Source organism: Rattus norvegicus, chromosome 3 (genome assembly GCF_036323735.1).
Source record: "Rattus norvegicus strain BN/NHsdMcwi chromosome 3, GRCr8, whole genome shotgun sequence".
Classification (NCBI taxonomy): Eukaryota; Metazoa; Chordata; class Mammalia; order Rodentia; family Muridae; genus Rattus; species Rattus norvegicus.
Genome location: NC_086021.1, coordinates 33,026,759 through 33,044,904, shown reverse-complemented (window position 1 = coordinate 33,044,904; position 18,146 = coordinate 33,026,759). Strand labels below are relative to the sequence as shown.

Here is an 18,146-nt window from a genome sequence, read left to right as displayed (position 1 = left end):
ATTGCTTCCTGTTCACTAGAGAGTCTGAGAGCCCAGTTTCTCTGGATGCTCAGTTGAGTCCTGCTCATCATAGAAGCTATGGATGACATCCTGGCTTGAACTGATTCATTCAATTCAAAGAAACAGGCTGGTTTATAAAAAGTAATTTTAAATGGGAAGGCAGGGTCAAGGAGATAGCTCAGGCGGTAAAGTACTTGGCTTGGAAGCATGAGAACCTATGCTTCCTGCCTAGAATTCTCATTTGAACAGCAGAAATGGTCACTGTAGTCCCAGTGCTGGGGTAGAGTCCTGCCGGTGAGAGAAGCCCACTCAAAAGGTGAACAGTGCCTGAGAAGCAATACCCGAGGTTGTTCTGTGGCCTACACACACACGCGCTCGCGCACACAAACAAACAAACACACACACACACACACACACACACACACACACACACACACACACCACAAATGGTGAGGCAAACACAGCTCCCTTGGCTGGATTATTGATGGAGAACCAGATGGGCTGTCAGGCAAATGGAGGCCAGGTAGTGTGTTGAAGTGGGACAAAAGGCCAGTGTACACATGAGCAAAATTACCCTTCAGGACTTCCAGCATCCAGACTCAGAGGAAAATATAGTCATCCCCATAACTATGGCTCAGCTTTCCATAGCCTCAGATACCTACAATCAGCAGTCTGGAAGTGTTAAATAGAAAATTCTAGAAATCAGTAAGTCATAAGATTTAAGTCCCATGCTATTCTCAGGAAAATCGTTGAGGTGTGTGAATGAGAATGGCCTCCATAAGCTCACGTTTGAATGCTTGGTCCCCAGTTGGTGGAACTGTTTGTGGAGGATTGAGGTGGCCTTGTTAGAGGCGATATCACTGGGTGCAGGCACAGAGGCCATTCCCGGTGTGTCCGCTCTGTTTCCTGCTTCGGACAGACTAAGATGTAAGCTGCCAGCTGTCGCTGCTTCCATGCCTTTGCTCTGCCATCATGGACCCTCTGCAACAGTGGCCTCTCCACTGAGGATAACCCAGTGTCCTCACCATTTATGCTACCTGTCTGCGAACACCTCAGCAATGCCTGGGTTACGGGGTGACTGTTGTGCTATTATTCAGTAAGAGAGCAAAGCATAACAGATGTGGTGACTCAGACATGTCAAAGAAAAGCTACAAAGGCTTCAAGTGAAGAGGCAAACACTCTTGGGTTAACAGGGAGAGAGAGAGAAAAGCAGAAGCTGAAGTTTCTCAGATCTAATACAAAGAACGACTCTCCTGACCATGAATTAACAAGGAACTAGAACTCCACACTAGTCTGGTGTGCCGCCTCCAAGTACAAGAAAGGTAGCCACAGTGCACGGCACTTCCTTAGGGTGACACAGGCACTCCACTGTAGGACTCAGCTCCACTGGGCTCTGGAAGGCCTCCCCTGCAGTCATGGAGTGACCATACAGGGAAGGAGAAGAGAGCAGCACTGTCTGCTATGCTGTCACCAGCCCATGTCATGAAAATATGGGAAGTTGTGACAAAAGCAGACCAACTCGGCCAGGTTTAAGGCTGACAGTGCAAGAAAGCTGGTACGTTACGTGTGATGGCTTATCACCACTGTCACCTCCACCAGACGTGATTCACCTAGTACCTGGCGGGGGGGAGGGGGGAGGGCTTTTCCAGGGAACCCACTCTGAGTGTGGGCAGCACCATCCATAGGCGAGGGTCTGCTCCCCCCTCTGCAGGTACAATGTGAGCAGCTCCCTCACCACTGCTGCTATCCTCCCCACCGTGGTGGATTATACCCAACCACAAGCCCAAATAAACTCCCCCTTCAGTTGTCTCTGTCAAGTGTTTGGTTTTGGGATGAGAAACAAACAAGAGCATCCTAACGTTGATCGTGTGACTACTTCTCCCTCTGACAGATGTAAGACATACATCTTGAGATCAACGAGAACCCCTTAAAACAAGCTCAGCTTTGGGCTGGAACAGGGTAAGGGCAAGCTAATCATATCCAAGGACCAATAAGCGAGTTCAGGGGACAGCACTAGAGATTTGCCTCTGTATTGTGCAGGGGCAGAATTAAAATACAATGAGCTATAACAAGATAAAACTTAAGATAAAACTTGGATATTAAGACAAACCAGCCTTTGTGTTCAAACCCTGTTCAGCTTTCCTCTGTGAATTATGTCCCTCTGTGACAATAGGAATACAGTATGCTGAGCCATTTCAGGCTCTTAGCTAAAGAAAAAAACGTGAGGAGAGATTGGGACCCAGCAGTGGGGCCGAAATCATGGTTATAAAGCTTGGGGCACTGCACTCTGTCTAGTTAGCAAGCTGCACCAGGATTGGGAATTTATCACCTTCATTCGCCATGTCTAGCACAGTGCCCACACGGCAGGTACCTACACAGCAGGGCTCAGTTCATCTGCAATGGGCAGGTTGGGTATCACCTAGCAAAGAGTGCTCTGCCCTCTTTGATCGTGACTCAGTATCTTAGAAGTGTAGCCACTCCCTCACCCAGACACTCAGAACACAGCTGATTCTAACAGTATACAGGCATGGAGAGAGCTGAGCCCAGAACATTTATGTGGCTGGGGGTGGCCACTATCACACAGTACCACTCTCTGACCTAGAACACACAGGCAGGCATGAGTAGGGGGAAGAGCCACTCGGGATACTCTGATTCTTGGTGAAAACAAAGACAGCAGGGTTTGGCACTTCATTCACTGATGCCCCTTTTCATGTCAGGAGGTTAGCTGAGGCACTGGACAGTCCCATTGTCCTTCATGAAAGTCCTGGAAATTACTTGCTAAGACCTTCACGTTAATGTATCTGCAGCTCATTGCAATAGAGGGCTGCAGCCTTTCTAGTGAGGAGGGGCCTGTGGCTGTTTTGCCCATGATGGTGAAGGCAATCCCTGACCACGCCCAAGCCTGGACCACTGCTCCCACGATGGGAAAAGGGGCCTCGGCAGCAAGGAGCAGCTCTGCTCTTCCAAATATCAGGCAGCCTTCCCTGCTGCTCTCATGAAGAGGGCCAGTGCATGGCCAGGGGCAGGTTATTTTCTGAAGGTGAGGTATGGTACCGTACCCGACTGCTGGCCCTTGAGGTCTCATGCTCAGCTGAAGAGGTCCCTGAGTTTTCTTGAAAGTACAGTAGGTAAGGTTCAGTCGCCAAGTGTCTACCAGATACAAGGTGTCCGAAGGTGGCCCACAGTTCCAACCCTGGAGAAAGAGGGCACAACAGGAAGCCCCTTGATACAGTGTGATCAGTGCAGCCACATGAATGCTAAGGAACAATGACAGGTGGGACTATACCTGCTTGACCTCTCTAGGACAGGAGGGAGGGTATATGCACAAAGCCACAGGCATCCCAGGGCAAATGGGCAGCTCAGCAGTCATGGCTTTAGCTTCCAGTTTGCTGAAACTGGCTAGTCGGACCAAGACATCAAGAAGTTCTACTTAGTGTCAAGTCAGCAGGAAGAAGCCCAGCCCAACACCAGCCAGTGCTGGCCAACAATGGCAGGAACTGAACCCAGCAACAAGTCTCCCCAAGCCCTGGGGGCACTGCAGTGAGCTGCACCTCCCAAATAAATGAGTAACTGCAGCAAGGGAATGCCCACATCGGGAGAGAGGTCAAGCCAAGACCTAGAGCCAAAGGACAGCGCAGCGAGCACGAGGCAAGAGAGATGTGCCTCACCTCCCAAGTCTGGCAGACCCCTGAGCCCAGCCTTGAGGAACCCAGAGAAGCCCTGAAAGCAGGGGATGGCTGTGAGAGAGGTGGAGAAGGGGCTTGCTTCCACATCCACACCTCCTCCCACAGGTCTCTAATGAGCACAAGGAACTCTGCAAAAGGTCAAAGATACAATCTAAAGGGGAGAGAGGAGGGTGGGCTTAAGTTTAACTTGGTTCCAACACACAGAGAGGGAGCCAATGGCAAAAACTACTTGAAATGTCACTGTGAGCCCAGCCCTGAGGTGGAGACAATGGAAATCTGCAGCACAGCAGACAGAGATCAGAGCAGCTCTGGGAGCTTAGAGTCCAGCACACTAAGCCCTAAAGGCTTCAGAAACTGCTCAAAGCAGAAACAGGCTTTGTCTTGTGATCAAACAAGTGGTTAAGCCAACAAACTAGGATAAAAGCAACAATGGGGACAAATGGGGGCACCTACCAGATTTCAGAGAAGCAAGGACAGCAAGAGGAGCATAGTGACTAAGACTTTTAGAGAGAGAGAGAGAGAGAGAGAGAGAGAGAGAATGAGAATGAGGTGTGATGAGATGTAAGGAGAGCATGCGCAAAGGCCCTCAGGAGACTGCAATGCACTTTGTAAGATCAAAGTGGCCAAAGAGGGGCAGGCAGAGACCAGTGCTGGACACACTACGGAACACTGTGTCTGGTCAGTCCTGCTGGAGGATAATGCATGTTAGTAATGCTAACATTCAGAAGGCAAAGGCAGGAAAACTGGGAAATTGTGCCCAGCCCTTCCCTTCAGCAAAAAGAAAAGCACTGGGGGGGGGGGGGGGGGGGGGGCACGAATGAAACAGGACTGTAAAAGGTCCTGAATTATCAAGCGAGGTATATAGAATATCAAGTTTGCTTTCTCTGCTGCTGTGCTAAAACACCAACTAAAAGCAACTGCAACTTGGGAGGAAGGGTTTGTTTGACTTGCAGGCTAGGTCCATCATGGAGGGAAGCCAGGTCAGAAGCTGGAAGGAGCCTGAAGCAGAGTCCACAGGGAAAGGCTGCTTCTTGGCTTGCTCCCTCTGGCCCGCTCAACTACTTTAGTTTGTTTGTTTGTTTGTTCATTTGTTTGTTTGAAGACAGGGTTTCTCTATGTATTCAGGACTATCCTGGAACCCAATTTGTAGACCAAGATGACCTTGAACTCACAGATCCATCTAGCTCTGCCTTCCGGGATTAAAGGCATGAACCACCATGTCCAGCTTCAACTACTTTTTGTATATCGCCCGGCCCACCTACCTAAGAATGCTACCACCCACAGTGGGCTAGGCACTCCTATATCAATTATTAATACAAAAAAAAGCTCCACTGACATGTCCACAGACCAATCTGATAGGAGGCAATTTTCAATTATGGAGGAAATTTCCCTTTTCCTTTCCAGGTAGGTCAAGTTGTCAACTGAAGCTAACACTGACAAGAGTTATGTAATCCTTATTTCTGTGTCTATTTGAAATTTCCCATAATGAAACCTTTTGTTTTATATTCTGCAGGAGGGAGAGGAAACAGGAAGGGCTAAGGAGGGCATTAGGGAAGCAGTGTGTGCCAGGCCATACCAACAGGCCCACCTGGAGACCACGGACGGAAGCAGATTCAACCTGTGCCACACACAAGTCACCATCATGGCAATGGTCAGGCAGGACTGCCAGGACCATTTCATAGAAACTGAGGTGGAGTGACACACTGAGCTTCACCATACTGGTGCTAAAATGCTCTGCATACCATTCAGGGGGCTGGAATCACTCCCACAAGAGACAGGGATCACTGGAAAGTGGCAGGAAAATGGCATGCCTTGAAATCTGAAGAGAGAAGTTCACTGGACAGGAGAAGCTTGTGGTAAAGCTCAACTAAGTAGCAGCAGCCTGAGTGAGGATGGACAGGTGAAGAGGCCCAGCCCAGAAAAGGCTGGCAGAGCTGGGGGTGGGGAGGGAGGTGCCTCTCAGGGCAGATTGCTGGAGCAGCTGTGTTAAGGCCCCAGGTTCCATCCCCAGCACTGCAAAAACAGTGTGAGGCAGGGTAAATGGAAGAAGGCCACAGGTCTGTTACAAAGCTGCAGTTACCATGGGTGGGCCAGCCCTGAGTCACAGAAACCAAGCGAGTCACAAATGTGAGTCCAACAACAACAAGGTAACTGTTTTCACAAATTACAACTAGTAAGAACAGTAAGACGTGGACTGGTCTGAAGCCCTGGGCTGGAAATCATTTACATATGGGGTGTCACCTGGCTCTCATTAGCATTTATACAGGCACACTGCGAGAGCCAAGGTGCTGAAGAAGCTTTGTGAGGTAATTTTCCACTGAGCCCTCAAGGGCTGCCTTGTTCTGCCTGTCAGACACTTGGAGCATGGACTCAGTTCCGAGGGCTTCCTTCAGAAGCTTCCTGGACAAGTGAAGAACAGGAGAGTTCCTCCCCAGCCCTCAGGAAGCTTTTCCTCCCTACCCACAGCATGCATCAAGGCCACTGAGCCTTTCCAGACCAGGGCAGAAAGGACCTTCAGAGCACATCCAGCCCAACCTTTCAGTCAGCCAAGGGAAAACCATCGGCATCAGATGGCAGAAGAGCCATGAGACAGCTTACTACCTAGTCACCACAGATGAGTCACTCTTACCCTGGCGACAACTCTGAACCAGCAGCTGCCTAGGAGGGCATACAACTCACCTAGTCATAACTGCTAGTGACAAACTGGACATAATCCAAATCTTCTTTCCAAATCAGCCTTTGCATTCCTGCAGCTGAGGACTATGGGAGCAATCGCAATTCTAAACCCTGTGACAGACATCTTACTGAACCTCCAGGTAAGATGACCTCTGGTCACTCAGTATACTTGACTGGGCCCCTCCCTGCGGCCTTCTCCTCCTCCCTGTGGCTTCTTCTGAGCAGGCTCTTCTCCCTGCTGGCATGCCTCACAATTCCCAACCTTTGCCAACTCCCCACCCCTCACTCCACACCCACGTTTTACAAGGAAAGAACTGACCACAGACCACCTTGCACCATGTGTGAAGGGTTGCTATTGCTGCTCAGGCACTTCAAAGAACGTCAGTACCAATGTCAACGGATGGAGGGCTGCTGTCAGAGTGGAAGCAATGACAGGGAGGTCGGAGCATCCTGGGAGTCTCTCCTCAAAGAGACTCCTGTTTGGAATGTGGTACCACCAGTCCTAGTAGTACTCAGAACTCCTAGTCATCTCTCTGAAACATGCCCAACTTAGGGAGTTACGGAAAGAAGCAGGAAGGCTGGTCTCACGCCCTCAGTATTGGGATGGGATGTGCCAAAGTGCTTGGGGCCTGGAGCTTACACACATACGCCACACCACAGATGCACATGCATTTGCACACTCCCATATGCTGAACACAGCCACCACTCATTTAATGCTTACTACGTGTGAGTTTGCTGTGGACAATTTCTGTTTTTATGTTGCCAGCAGAAGATGAAAGCCAGGGCCCCTCGAATGCTAAAACAGATGATTTACCACCAAGCTACACCCAGCCCAACAGCCAAGGAAGGCATGGATGGAAACCTTAGTTCTAGCCTCATTTGTGTCAGGACACCCCCACTCAGGAAGAAGTTTATTGCTCAGACAAGGCACTGGGTGAGTGAAGAGCTGGATCAGAACCCAGGCAGCCTGACTCGAGAACAAGCATCCAGGCCTACACAGGTCCAACCTCAGGGCAATGGAGCGCCAGCAGGCTGCCTTGATGTCAGGGTTTTCTGTCTGGTGATGTTACTCTTCAGTCTTTCTAGCTCGCCTCACATGAAAGGGGAGGTGCCAGGTCTGAGGCTAATGAGAGCAGTAGTAGATTTCAGTCAGCCCCCAGTGCCAGCATAGCTCACTATGTGAGCAGGAGCTCTGAATACCAGCTTCAGGAGAAAACACCTGTAAGAATGGTCCTTCCCGGAACGGTGCCAGGTCCCATGGTAACAAACACCTAAGTAACTGTCTGACCCATCTCACTTGTAAGAACTCGTGCCCACAGGTTCGCACATACAATGCATATGTGCATGTGTCAGATATGCATAAAAATGGTCAGGGCCAGGCCTGGAGGCCAGAAGACTCTAGAACAGAAATAATTAATAGGTAGTAGTGGGAAGATGGATGGGTCAGTAAAGTGCTTGGCACAAAAGCATAAGGACCTGTCTGTACCATCAGTGTCTTAGTTAACCAAGTATCAATTTGCACAGCATAGAGGCATCTGAACGGAGAGTCTCCCCTGAGGAACTGCCCAGATCAGACTGTTGTATGGGCAGGTCAGCTTGTATAGGATTGTCTTGATTGTAATTGATGTAGGAGTGTTGGGAGCACAAAGGGCTTTGCACCCACAGATCACCAGGTAAACCAAAAATGTTAATCATTTGGGGTTGACATCTCCAAGGAGGAAATAAATATCTGTTTTCTACCCAGAGGACTGGGAGGATATTGTCAATGACCTGGTGACCTTTGCTATTTATAGAGCCAGACCAGACCCAAAGCCCCAAATGTTTATGCCAGTCTTTCCCCACCCCCAGACCTTTATTTGTAGCTTTATTGGTCAGCAGAGCCCACTCTTGGGGGGAGATGTCACATACACATTATGGCCTGCTGACCTCTACACTATATTCAGTCAGAGACCACACCAGAACCTAGGTCCTTAAGACCGCTTCAAGGTCATACGCACTTTGAGATTAGATGTAATTATGCCTGCTTGCACCCCAGGAATTGTATTATACTAGAAATTGTTTTCAAGTTATACTGTGTTTAAATAAGCTTTCAATAAACTAGCCTGGTGCCAGACTCTGTAGAAGTCTGAACCAACACTGACTAAATCAGACTAAACCAAGTTTTCCTTCTTGCCTCTCACAGTTCATTTTCTTGCTGGCCTTCATGCTTGCAAGAGCCGCCATATAGGAAGACCCAGTCTCCTGTGGAAGGTACAAGCCCTGTGGAGGTGATGTTGAACTGTACAGAAGCGAGCTGAGAAGACGGCAAGGTAAGAGCCTTATTGTCCTCCATAGATCCTGCTGTACCTCGCTGGGGGTGAAGTGGGTTCCTTGGTCAGAGGTCCTGCTGTGTGAAACAATAAGCAGCCTGCTCATTGTCACATTCCTGACTCAACTTTCCTCAGTGGTGGAGGAGCGGTCAGCAGAATAAAGCCTTCCTGTCCCAAGCATCTGGTCAGTACTCTCCCACAGCAACAGACCACGGGGCTGCTCACTGGCCAGTCAGCCTAGGCAAGCCAGCAAGCTCCAGGCTCAAAAGCAAGGTGGGACTGAAGAAGACCCCCAGTGTTAGACTTCTGGCCTTGAGAAGTGTGAGCATACATACACACACACACACACACACACACACACACACACACACACACAATTGAGAATTCATAAAGTGGGACCCCCGAGATTGGTAGAGTTGACCCTGGGCAGTTCCTGTGATGCTGTCAAAGCAACAGCTGTCACAGAAAGCCTGCATCAGGTTCGGCAGTTCAGACTTCTAACAAACTCTGTCCCCTGCTAAGCACTGGCTGTGGATCTGGCCCACTAAGAAGGGCACCTGGGTGACACCACTCACAAATGAGCCTGCTTCGCTCAGCCAGCAAAGAGCTTCCCATTGCCTACCAACTGACCTCTGCTTCAACTTCCCAAATTACCCTCTCGCAAGGCAGGACCCTCGAAAGTCCTAGGATGTCATCTCTTCTAACTGTGCAACTAGACTCTCAGAAATGGCTAAGAATGGACATACCCTGTCACATTTCATCAAAAACGCAAGCAAGAAAGCCACACCGGGTCGTGAGTTTAAAATCAAAATAAAAGTCCTTCCATTCCTTCAGAGGTGGTCTCTGCTTCCCACATGCTATGCTAAGCAAGCACTCTGCCACCGAGCTGTGCCCCAGCCCTCACGGGGTGAGTTTGTATTGCATCTTTATTCTGCTTGTCTATCAGGTTCCTTGCAAGGTTCTGGAACAGCCTACAAAGAACAAGATGGCTGTGGTGCTTCCCCTCTGGGATTTACAGTTTACCCTTAAAACAAGACAGGCTTCCTACAGGAAAACTCAATGTCATACTCTAAAACAACCCCCAGACCTGCTAGTTCCAGAATGCAAAATCAGAAAGCACACTTTCAAAGACAGGTATCAACCTGGACACGGTAAGCCAATGCTTGGGAAGTGGGGCCAGGACGATCACACAGTCAAGGCCAGCTTGTATGGGAGGCCTCCCAGGCCCCACGAGATATGTGGCAGATAAACATCACAGTAACTTAGAGCCATGGAGTAACTTGAGTTCGTGGAACAAAAAAAAAAAAAAAACAAAAAGCTTGTGTTTTATTTTATTTTATTCTCAGACAGGGCTGAGCACATAGCCCCACTTGGAACTCACTTTACTAGACTTGCCTAGACTCATAGAGATCAGCCTGGCTCTGCCTTTCAAGTACTGGGATTAAAGGCATGTACCACCACATCAAGCCAGAATCTTTCTTTGAAAAATAAAACATTAAGCCAAGTATAGTAGCACACACCTTTAATCCCTGAACTGGGGAGGCAGAGGCAGGTGGATCTCTGTGACTTTGGGGCCAGCCTGGTCTACAAAGAAAGTTCCAGGACTTTTGGCTATTATAGTAAGAAATCCTGTCTCGAAAAACAAAAAATTAAAGATGTTAGAAAAGTAGGAAAACGGGGAGGAGGAAGGAAGAGCAGCATCTTGCTCTGTTGGTCTCCCCCAACTCAAGTAGCTGTGATCTGTTACTCTCGGTATCTCCAAGGAAAGGCAAAGTTATGGTTGGCTCTTCTAAGCCTGAGCCCTCCCCCAGTTCTTATCTGTGAGTCTCCAAATTCAACCAACTCCTAGTAGAAAATACTGCTCTTATACTGACTGTCACAGACTTTCCCTGCCATTATCTCCTGCACAGTGAGGTCCACAGCCATGCCATAGCAAACGCACTGTGCTGCTGGGCATCACATGACCCAGCAACCATGTGACACGTGGGGGGGAGAAGGTGGGCATGGTGGCAGAGGGAGAAGAATCGCTTGGGGGATACGTGGACAGTACAGCAAGAACCCATCTACAAAAGCACACAAAAAAAGAGGAGAAGGCAACATATTTAGTTATATGCATTTACAGCATTGTTTTACATGCCGGACTTCAGCTCCGTGGACCTCCTAACTTCAGGCATATGAGCTCCTGGGATCAAACCCCTACTGGGACCATGGAGGGCTCTAAACAAAGCAGCCTTCACCACAAAAGGGTGAAAAGCAGCAATGTCGGAAATTCAAAGCCTGGTGACAGCCTGAGGTTCCACTCCTCAGAAAGGGACCTTCAGGATACTCGGTCTCCCTCACATATCAAGTGACATAAAGTCTGTGCTGACTACTTTACAGCAGGGTCAGCGGTGGTGCCAATTATTTCCTGTCCAATTGAGAGAGCTTGTCACCCGTCTGCTGAGCAATTATCTACAGGCGCACTCAAGTAAGCAGCTCAGCTCTTTCCACGAGTCAGCATGAGGAAAGCGCTGCTCGCAGCGACTTGACACCATTTCACTAGATTAATCTCTCAACGCGTTATTCTAACAATTATGCCAACTACCATGTAATTAAGACTCCAACTGACTTTACAAAATTTAAGAAAACTCCCCCAAAGAAAATAAGCGGTCATTGGACATGCATGAGACCTTTCTATGGCCAACTGCACACAGAGTCCCCCACATAATGGGTGGTGTCAAAGCCTTTGCCCTGTCCTTCCGTTCTCAGCAACAGTGCAGAAAGCTGACATGGGCAAGATACCCAAATCCCTTCACACGTTACTGCGCACACTGTTTAAATTCCTTGGATAAAATGATGAATGGTGACTGTTTTCGCAATTAAAATCTCTTTTCATTTACAGAGGCAAGTAAAACACATAATTAATGATTGGCCCCTGGCACGTCAACAGCGGGAAACGAGAACACTGGCTTCTTCCTTAAGGCTACTTCTTGTGTTCATTTAAGAAATGTATATAAGGCACCCCCCTGCTGGCTATCTTCTTCTCTTTCTGGATTTATAGATCTCATAATTCTACGTCTTTCCCGGAGAAGAAATGAGTAAGGCCCCCTGTAGCCCTCCCCTGAAGTGCCTGGCAGTAGCCGGCTGCCCAGACCTAGAACATGCATACAATTCGGAGTCAATCCTGCAAAGAGTCTTAGCAGAAAAGAACGCAACAGCTGATTAGTAATGTCTACCCAGGGAAGAGCTAACGTTTGAAGACCCACATACCATGTATTTGTCTTGCCTGCCTTTTAATAAAACATGGAAATGCAGGCAAACTGAACGGCTTCTAAAAAGAAGAGAGTATGAACAAAATGACAGAATTTCTTAAGATGTGGCCAAAGGGGAGAAATGTTTTCTAAAGTTGAAAATTTAAGCAAAACTGGACCATCAAGTTTCAGGGAAAAAAGGAAAAAAATATAAAAGAAATTAAAAAAAAAAAAAAACTATCTCAAACCGTAGTCCAGCTAGGAGCTATGACAAAGACAGTTTACTGGGCTTCAATCTGCTTGATTCTAGCACAGAGGCTCAATTCTTCTGCTGGTGACCCAGGGGACTAGTGAAAGAAGACTGTGGCTTTCTAAGCACATCACCACATGACAGGGCATCCACCAAAGCTCCTGACACTGGCTACGGGAGACATACAGCTTTTTCCAAGACAAGCTTCCATGAATGTCTAAACCTGGAGCACCTCTGAGGCGAGAGGTCCACACACACATATTTATTCTCCTTAATACACTTTCTCTCCTTGAGACAAAAGCAAGGGCCCGGGGCTCCTGCTTACATAGTCAAATAATCTGATTTCCTTACATTATGAAAGCAGCTTTGTTCAAGTGTAAATTGCCATCACTCCAATGTAAAACTGTCGCTTCTTCTGTCTGTCTCTGTCTTGCCACTCAGGCTTGTTACCCATGTAACAACAGGACCTCCTCAACCAAACAGGATTTTCCGGGAGTCAAGTTGGAACAGTTAGAGTCCAGCCATTCATCTGCTGGCCAGCTAGCTTCCACCCACTCAACAGCAAACTCATGCTCAGATCCTAGGCGCACCCCAGGAAAACCAGCCTCCATAGGTCAGCCTAGAAGGCTGGGGCTGTGGCCTCAGCACCTGCAGCAGACACCTGCCACTGTCTCTGCCTGGTGCCTGCTCTGGTTGGGCATGCTTAAGTGGGGGCTGTTACTGCCCTCCAAGCTTCACTGGTTAGCAGTCCCCTACATGGTGATTATCCCTTAAGAGGAAGAACCTAATAAGAGGTCCTAAGGTCAACTGGGACATGTCCTCACAAATGACTGGAGGACACCAGCCTCTCTGACCCCTATCTGACAATGATATCTGTCCCTCCTACATGCTTGCCCACTGCTACGATACTATCTGTCATAAAGTCCTCACCAGTATTAGATAGTCAATGCAGCACCTTGCCCTGGTATTTCCAACCAAGTTCTGAATAAACCTCTCTTCTTTATAAAGTTAGTCTAACTTCATTACAGGTACTTCATTACAGTAGCGAAACAGACTAATACACTCTTCTTTTGGGTAATGGCCCTCTCCAACACCAAGGAGAATCATTCCAGTGAGCCAAGCCGAGACTCCCAACCATGGATCCTATTAACCCTCCCTAAGGACGTCTATCACATGGGGCCTGACACAGTCACTGGAAGCACTACATAAGGATGCACAAACCTGCAGCTGACAGGCTATGCTTTCTCCCACCAGGGGAGTCTCAGAGCAACAAAAGCTAGCAAGCCCTGAGAAGCCCCTGAGTGACAGATACAGCAAGCACATGTGAGCTGACCCTCATGAGCTCAACTTCGAACCAGGGAGCTCCCTGACCACTGGAGTGACCAACTCAAACTCCAGGGCAGGTTTCTACACTTGGCACCACAGAGTTTGGGGAAAAGGTCTTAAAGGCCAAATCAATATATTCAGAGTCCAAGTTCTTTTAGTTCCTCAGTGGCAATCATCTTTCTAAATCTCCAATTCGCTTCAAACCAAAGAATTCTAAAATAAGCCTACCACAGAAATTCAAAGAAAAAAGAAAGAAACCTCAGATAAACTATCAAGGTTCATCTGTCACCAAGGCAGATGAGAGGAAGAGAACCCAGGCAGAGGGTAAAGGGAGGACCTTGGGGAGCATGGCAGTTCACAATCAAAAGCAAGAGCTACTGAGCAAGGCTTCTATGCCTACTCCTAAAACACACCACTTTCCATCCAGGAACACACACAACACACAGCAGACAGACACAGGGACTCAAGCAAACAAACTGCTTCCAGGTTCGGAAGCTCAATGGTTCCTGTGATCTTACACAGTTGCTCAGTTCTCCTTTTCCAGCTTTTCTGAGGGCTACGCCATGGTCCTGCCCACTCAACGACACCACAAAAACTATACTCTGTAGCATATGGGTTCAGGAGAAAGTGGAGTATAATCTAATCCATGGCACTCTCCAGATACTCTCCCAGCATGACACAGAAAATGCAACACAAGACCATAAACAATGTGAAGGGCTAAGCCTTCCCATCTGCAGTCTTTAAACTTGTAGGAGTCTGGAGCCCCTGGTAAGCTGAGAGAAGCTAGAAGAGATGGGTCTTCCTCGGGCAACACTGCACACACCACAGCACAGTGCATGCACCAGCCATGGTTCTATAAACAGCTCTCCACACCTGATCTCAGGCTAAGCATACCCGATCTAGAATTCCCTATCATCTACAGGAAACCCTAGAATTCCAACTCTACGGCCCATGCAGATGCAAAAGAAAACCTGCTTTCATGCTCTGCATTTCTGGGAGAAACACTGGGTTTCGCTCTGTCAGCTCCATCCGCAGCAGCCCCTTACCTTGTTGGACCATTTGTATGCTTGAAGAAGCTGGCTGTAGAGTGGAGTTTTGTCCTGCACAGGATCCAGGCTTAGCAGCCCACTGTTATGGAGAGGGTGGTTCTCAGACGGCTTGCCTACCAGGTTGCTCAAACGTTCCAGTTCGCTAAAAGTAAAGAGAGAAGCTACATAAACCTGAATCCACTTCACTCCCTCAAGGCCAAGCACACTACTTCTTCTGATACCAACAGACAAAGGCAAAAAAACAAAACAAAATAAAACAAAACAAAACAAAAACAAACAAAACAACTAGGGACAAACAAGAGAGTGCCTAACTGGGGAGTTCTAATCTCAAGCATATTTGCCAAAACCAGAACACCAGTCATGGTGGCCCACACCTTTAGCACTGGGGAGTCAGGTGTGGTATATCAATGTGAGTTTGAGGCCAGCCTGGTCTACATAGGGAGTTCCAGGGCTACACAGAGAGGAAAAAAATAAGCATCTCCTGCTGTGGATGAATCTGAGCTGTTACATCCCAATCTTCAGGGAACTCGGAGCTTCTTTGTCCCCTAGGTTTGTCTTCCCTCTGGAGTGGCATGGGACTGCTATATTTTGTTCCGCTTTGTCTGCGTGGCCCTGGTCAGCTGGGCTGTGATGGCTCAGCAATGTTTAGGGTCTTGCAGTGGAGTCTAACACTGCTTCTCACGCAGGATTTTTCAGACCCATGTGCGGTTCACTCCATTTGGCAGAGCAGCAAGTACCTGACTAAATCCTGATTATTTATCATTCCACATTGGGACAGATCTGTGCGCAGTGCTTCACAGATGGCAAAGCTTAGCAAAACAAAGAAGAGATAAAATAAACAAATGGAATGGGAAGACACCATCATGGGGGCTGGGTCAAACCAGTGCACTCCAGCCTAGCAAGAAAACCAGGGAGACCTGGGGAAGTGCAAACAGTGAAACCGGGCACTCTGAGGAGCCAGTTCCCAGCAACAGGACGCTGTGAACCACTCCTATGCTGCATTCAATCTCAAATCTGCAGCCACCTTCTTCTTGGCACTACTGTACATTTAAAAAGTCAAAGAAATATCCACATTGCTTAAGTTTCTAAAGTGACAAAGAGCTGTGACATCCTGTTAGAAAGCAGGACAGAGGCAACACTCTTCTTTAATCCCAGCACTCTGGAGGCAGAGGCTGGGGCATCTCTGTAAGTTTAAGGTCAGTCACCATGATCTACAAAGAGAGTTCCAGGTCAGCCAAGCACTACACAAAGAAACCCTGTCTTGGAAACCCGCCCCTGGGGAGGGGGGTCCTTTGGGGGGGGGGGGGGAGCATGTCATCTTCAAGCTGACACTGCACACAAAAAACATGTACATGTGGAATTTAAGGAAGGGAGTGGAATTTGGGGGAGGAAAGGTACACATCACTTCACTACTTTCTCCACCATCCTACGTGGCCAGTTGAGAGGTGGAGGGAATCCCGGGGTTAGCCCAATAGCCTGATACATGGAAGGCCCTGAGTTGGAACCAGGCACTGTAGAGGAACATGAGATTGGAAGACTGGAAACCCAACCTGTCCAGAGATTCTAGGTGACTAGGTCACTAAATGCTCAATTTCAGAAGTAACTCTAAATTCTAAGGCAGGAAGAGAACACAAGTTCAGGCAAATAAGAAGTGTCTGCTAAGCTGGGCGTGGTAGTACACGCCTTTAAGTACACATCTTTAAACCCAGCACTCCGGAGGCTGAGGCAGGCGGATATCTGTGAGTTTGAAAACATCCTGGTCTACAAATTGAGTTCTAGGACAATCAAGACTGTTACCCAGAGAAACCCTGCCTCAAAAATCAAAGTGCCTTCTATGTATAGCATCTGACAAATGTCCTCTCAGTTAATTCTTAATAAATTAATAAATAATAAAGTAAAAGAAGGAATCTTGTGAGGAAAATATGTAATCCCCAATTATTAAGCTGCTCAAACATGCCTTTCCCGTAGTGGTGGACTGAGTCCTCTGAAACTGAACCTAAATAAATCCTTCCTCCTAAACACCCTAACAGACGTGAGACTGCGTCTCTCACAAGAAAAGAACGGGACAGAAGGAATGATGGTGACAGACAGTACTGAGCAAGGTGGTAGTTGGGGATTGGGGTTGGGGTAAAGAGGCAAAAGGTAACAGAACAGTGTTTGAGGGTGAGGTGAGGTGGAACTTAATTCCAGGCTCTGAGGGTGAGAATTGGAGCTCATTGGATCGAGAAGTACGTAACTGGGCCTGGGACGATGTTAATGGGGAAGCTGGCCGGATGTGATGGAGCCCAAGGTAAGAAAACTAGGAAAGATCAACGAGGTGGAAGTTCCTGAGAAAAGCTCCTTTCCTCATCAGAATACGACCACTGTAGCGGAAACGGAGGACCACAAATGACAACCGGGACGAAACGGCCAATAGAATGAAGACTAGGTAACAGGATCCAAGACAAGGCGTCCCTGAGGGGCTGACAGGGGCCAGGGGATGAGCGAAAGTGACAGCGGACTGCGGATAAAGGAGAGGCCCGTGACTAGGAAGACTGGCGCGGGATCCCGGCGGGACGGGTGCCAGGAGGGTCCTCGACCCCGATCCCTTCAGCCAGTACCTACTTGAGGTCCCGGTTGACGGAATGCAAGTTGTCCTGGAAGTGCGCGATGAAGGCCTTCTCGCGGCCCTCTAGCGTCTCTTTGTTGCGCATGCCATCCTTAAGGCAGTCGAACACCCTGCTCACGCTAGAACGCAGCGCCTGGATGGCACTAATGGCCTGCGAAAAGGCCTCCAGGTTCACCCCAACGCTCAGCACATCCGCCATGTTGCAGCCGCCTCAGCCGGCTTTCCAGAGCTCGCAGCCTGAACGTCGCACGGCGCTTCATGATGACGTCGTCCTGGGAGGCTTTTGGGACGTGTAGTTTGCGACGTGATCCAATCCAGGGAGCTCTGTGAACATCTTGGAAAACAGCGCCAGTCTGACTAAATGAGAGGGTTGACCACGAGGTGTGATCTCCATCTAGGGAAGTCAGGTTGCCCTCGCCTTTTGCTTGATAGTGAATGACAAAGAAATACAGAAGCCCACCACGTATCCCCAAAAATTGGACAGTCATATAGGAATTTCTCAGAACAATAAAATATCCCCACAGTTCATGAATAAAATGAGTCCATATTCATAAAGGGGAAGAACTCTCTTACCTACAGTAAAATGCCAAGGCATAACTGAAGACGGAGTGATACTAGAGAACCGCCACTTAACAATCTAAATAATCGATTAAGGTATGAATCAATTGATGTTTAAGAAAAAAATCAAGGTATTCTATAAAGTCTCGAAGCGTTTTTCTCAATGAAACTTAATAGGACGGAGAAATCAGTTGGGCTACACGAGGCCCCTGTGTCCAAAAAGTAAATTAATAATAACAGTAGAAATGATGATATATTCCCAGAAGAATTGAAAGCAGTGTGTAAATGAGATGTTTGTACTTCCAAGTCCATAGTAACCTCATTCACAATAGTCAAGCGGGGAAGGAGCCAGGTATCCACCAACAGAGAAGGAAATAAGCAAAATGTGCTTATATGTGATACAAATCGATATATACTGTGAGATCAAAATGAACAACATACCTTTCAAGTTAAT

At 48.1% G+C, this 18,146-nt stretch overlaps 1 protein-coding gene across 5 annotated transcripts in view; it reads right to left on the bottom strand.

Annotated features, from left to right (window-relative positions):
* The window catches only part of Med27 (mediator complex subunit 27), a 174,001-nt gene extending 156,336 nt beyond the window's left edge, over window positions 1-17,665 (bottom strand). For 2 of the 5 annotated variants that reach the window (XR_005501840.2, XR_005501839.2), the window contains exons 1-3: window positions 17,131-17,665; window positions 14,524-14,668; window positions 3,060-3,193 (exon numbers count right to left, since the gene is read on the bottom strand). Coding sequence is in view for 3 of the 5 variants with exons in the window: in XM_063283484.1 (XP_063139554.1) it covers window positions 14,524-14,668; window positions 17,131-17,333 (348 nt within the window). In the remaining 2 variants the exon portion in view is untranslated. Of the gene's footprint in view, window positions 1-3,059; window positions 3,194-14,523; window positions 14,669-17,130 lie in introns of those variants that run through there. The other 3 variants (XM_063283484.1, NM_001106565.1, XM_063283483.1) reach the window with 3 other exon arrangements.
* Window positions 17,666-18,146: the final 481 nt, after the last annotated feature.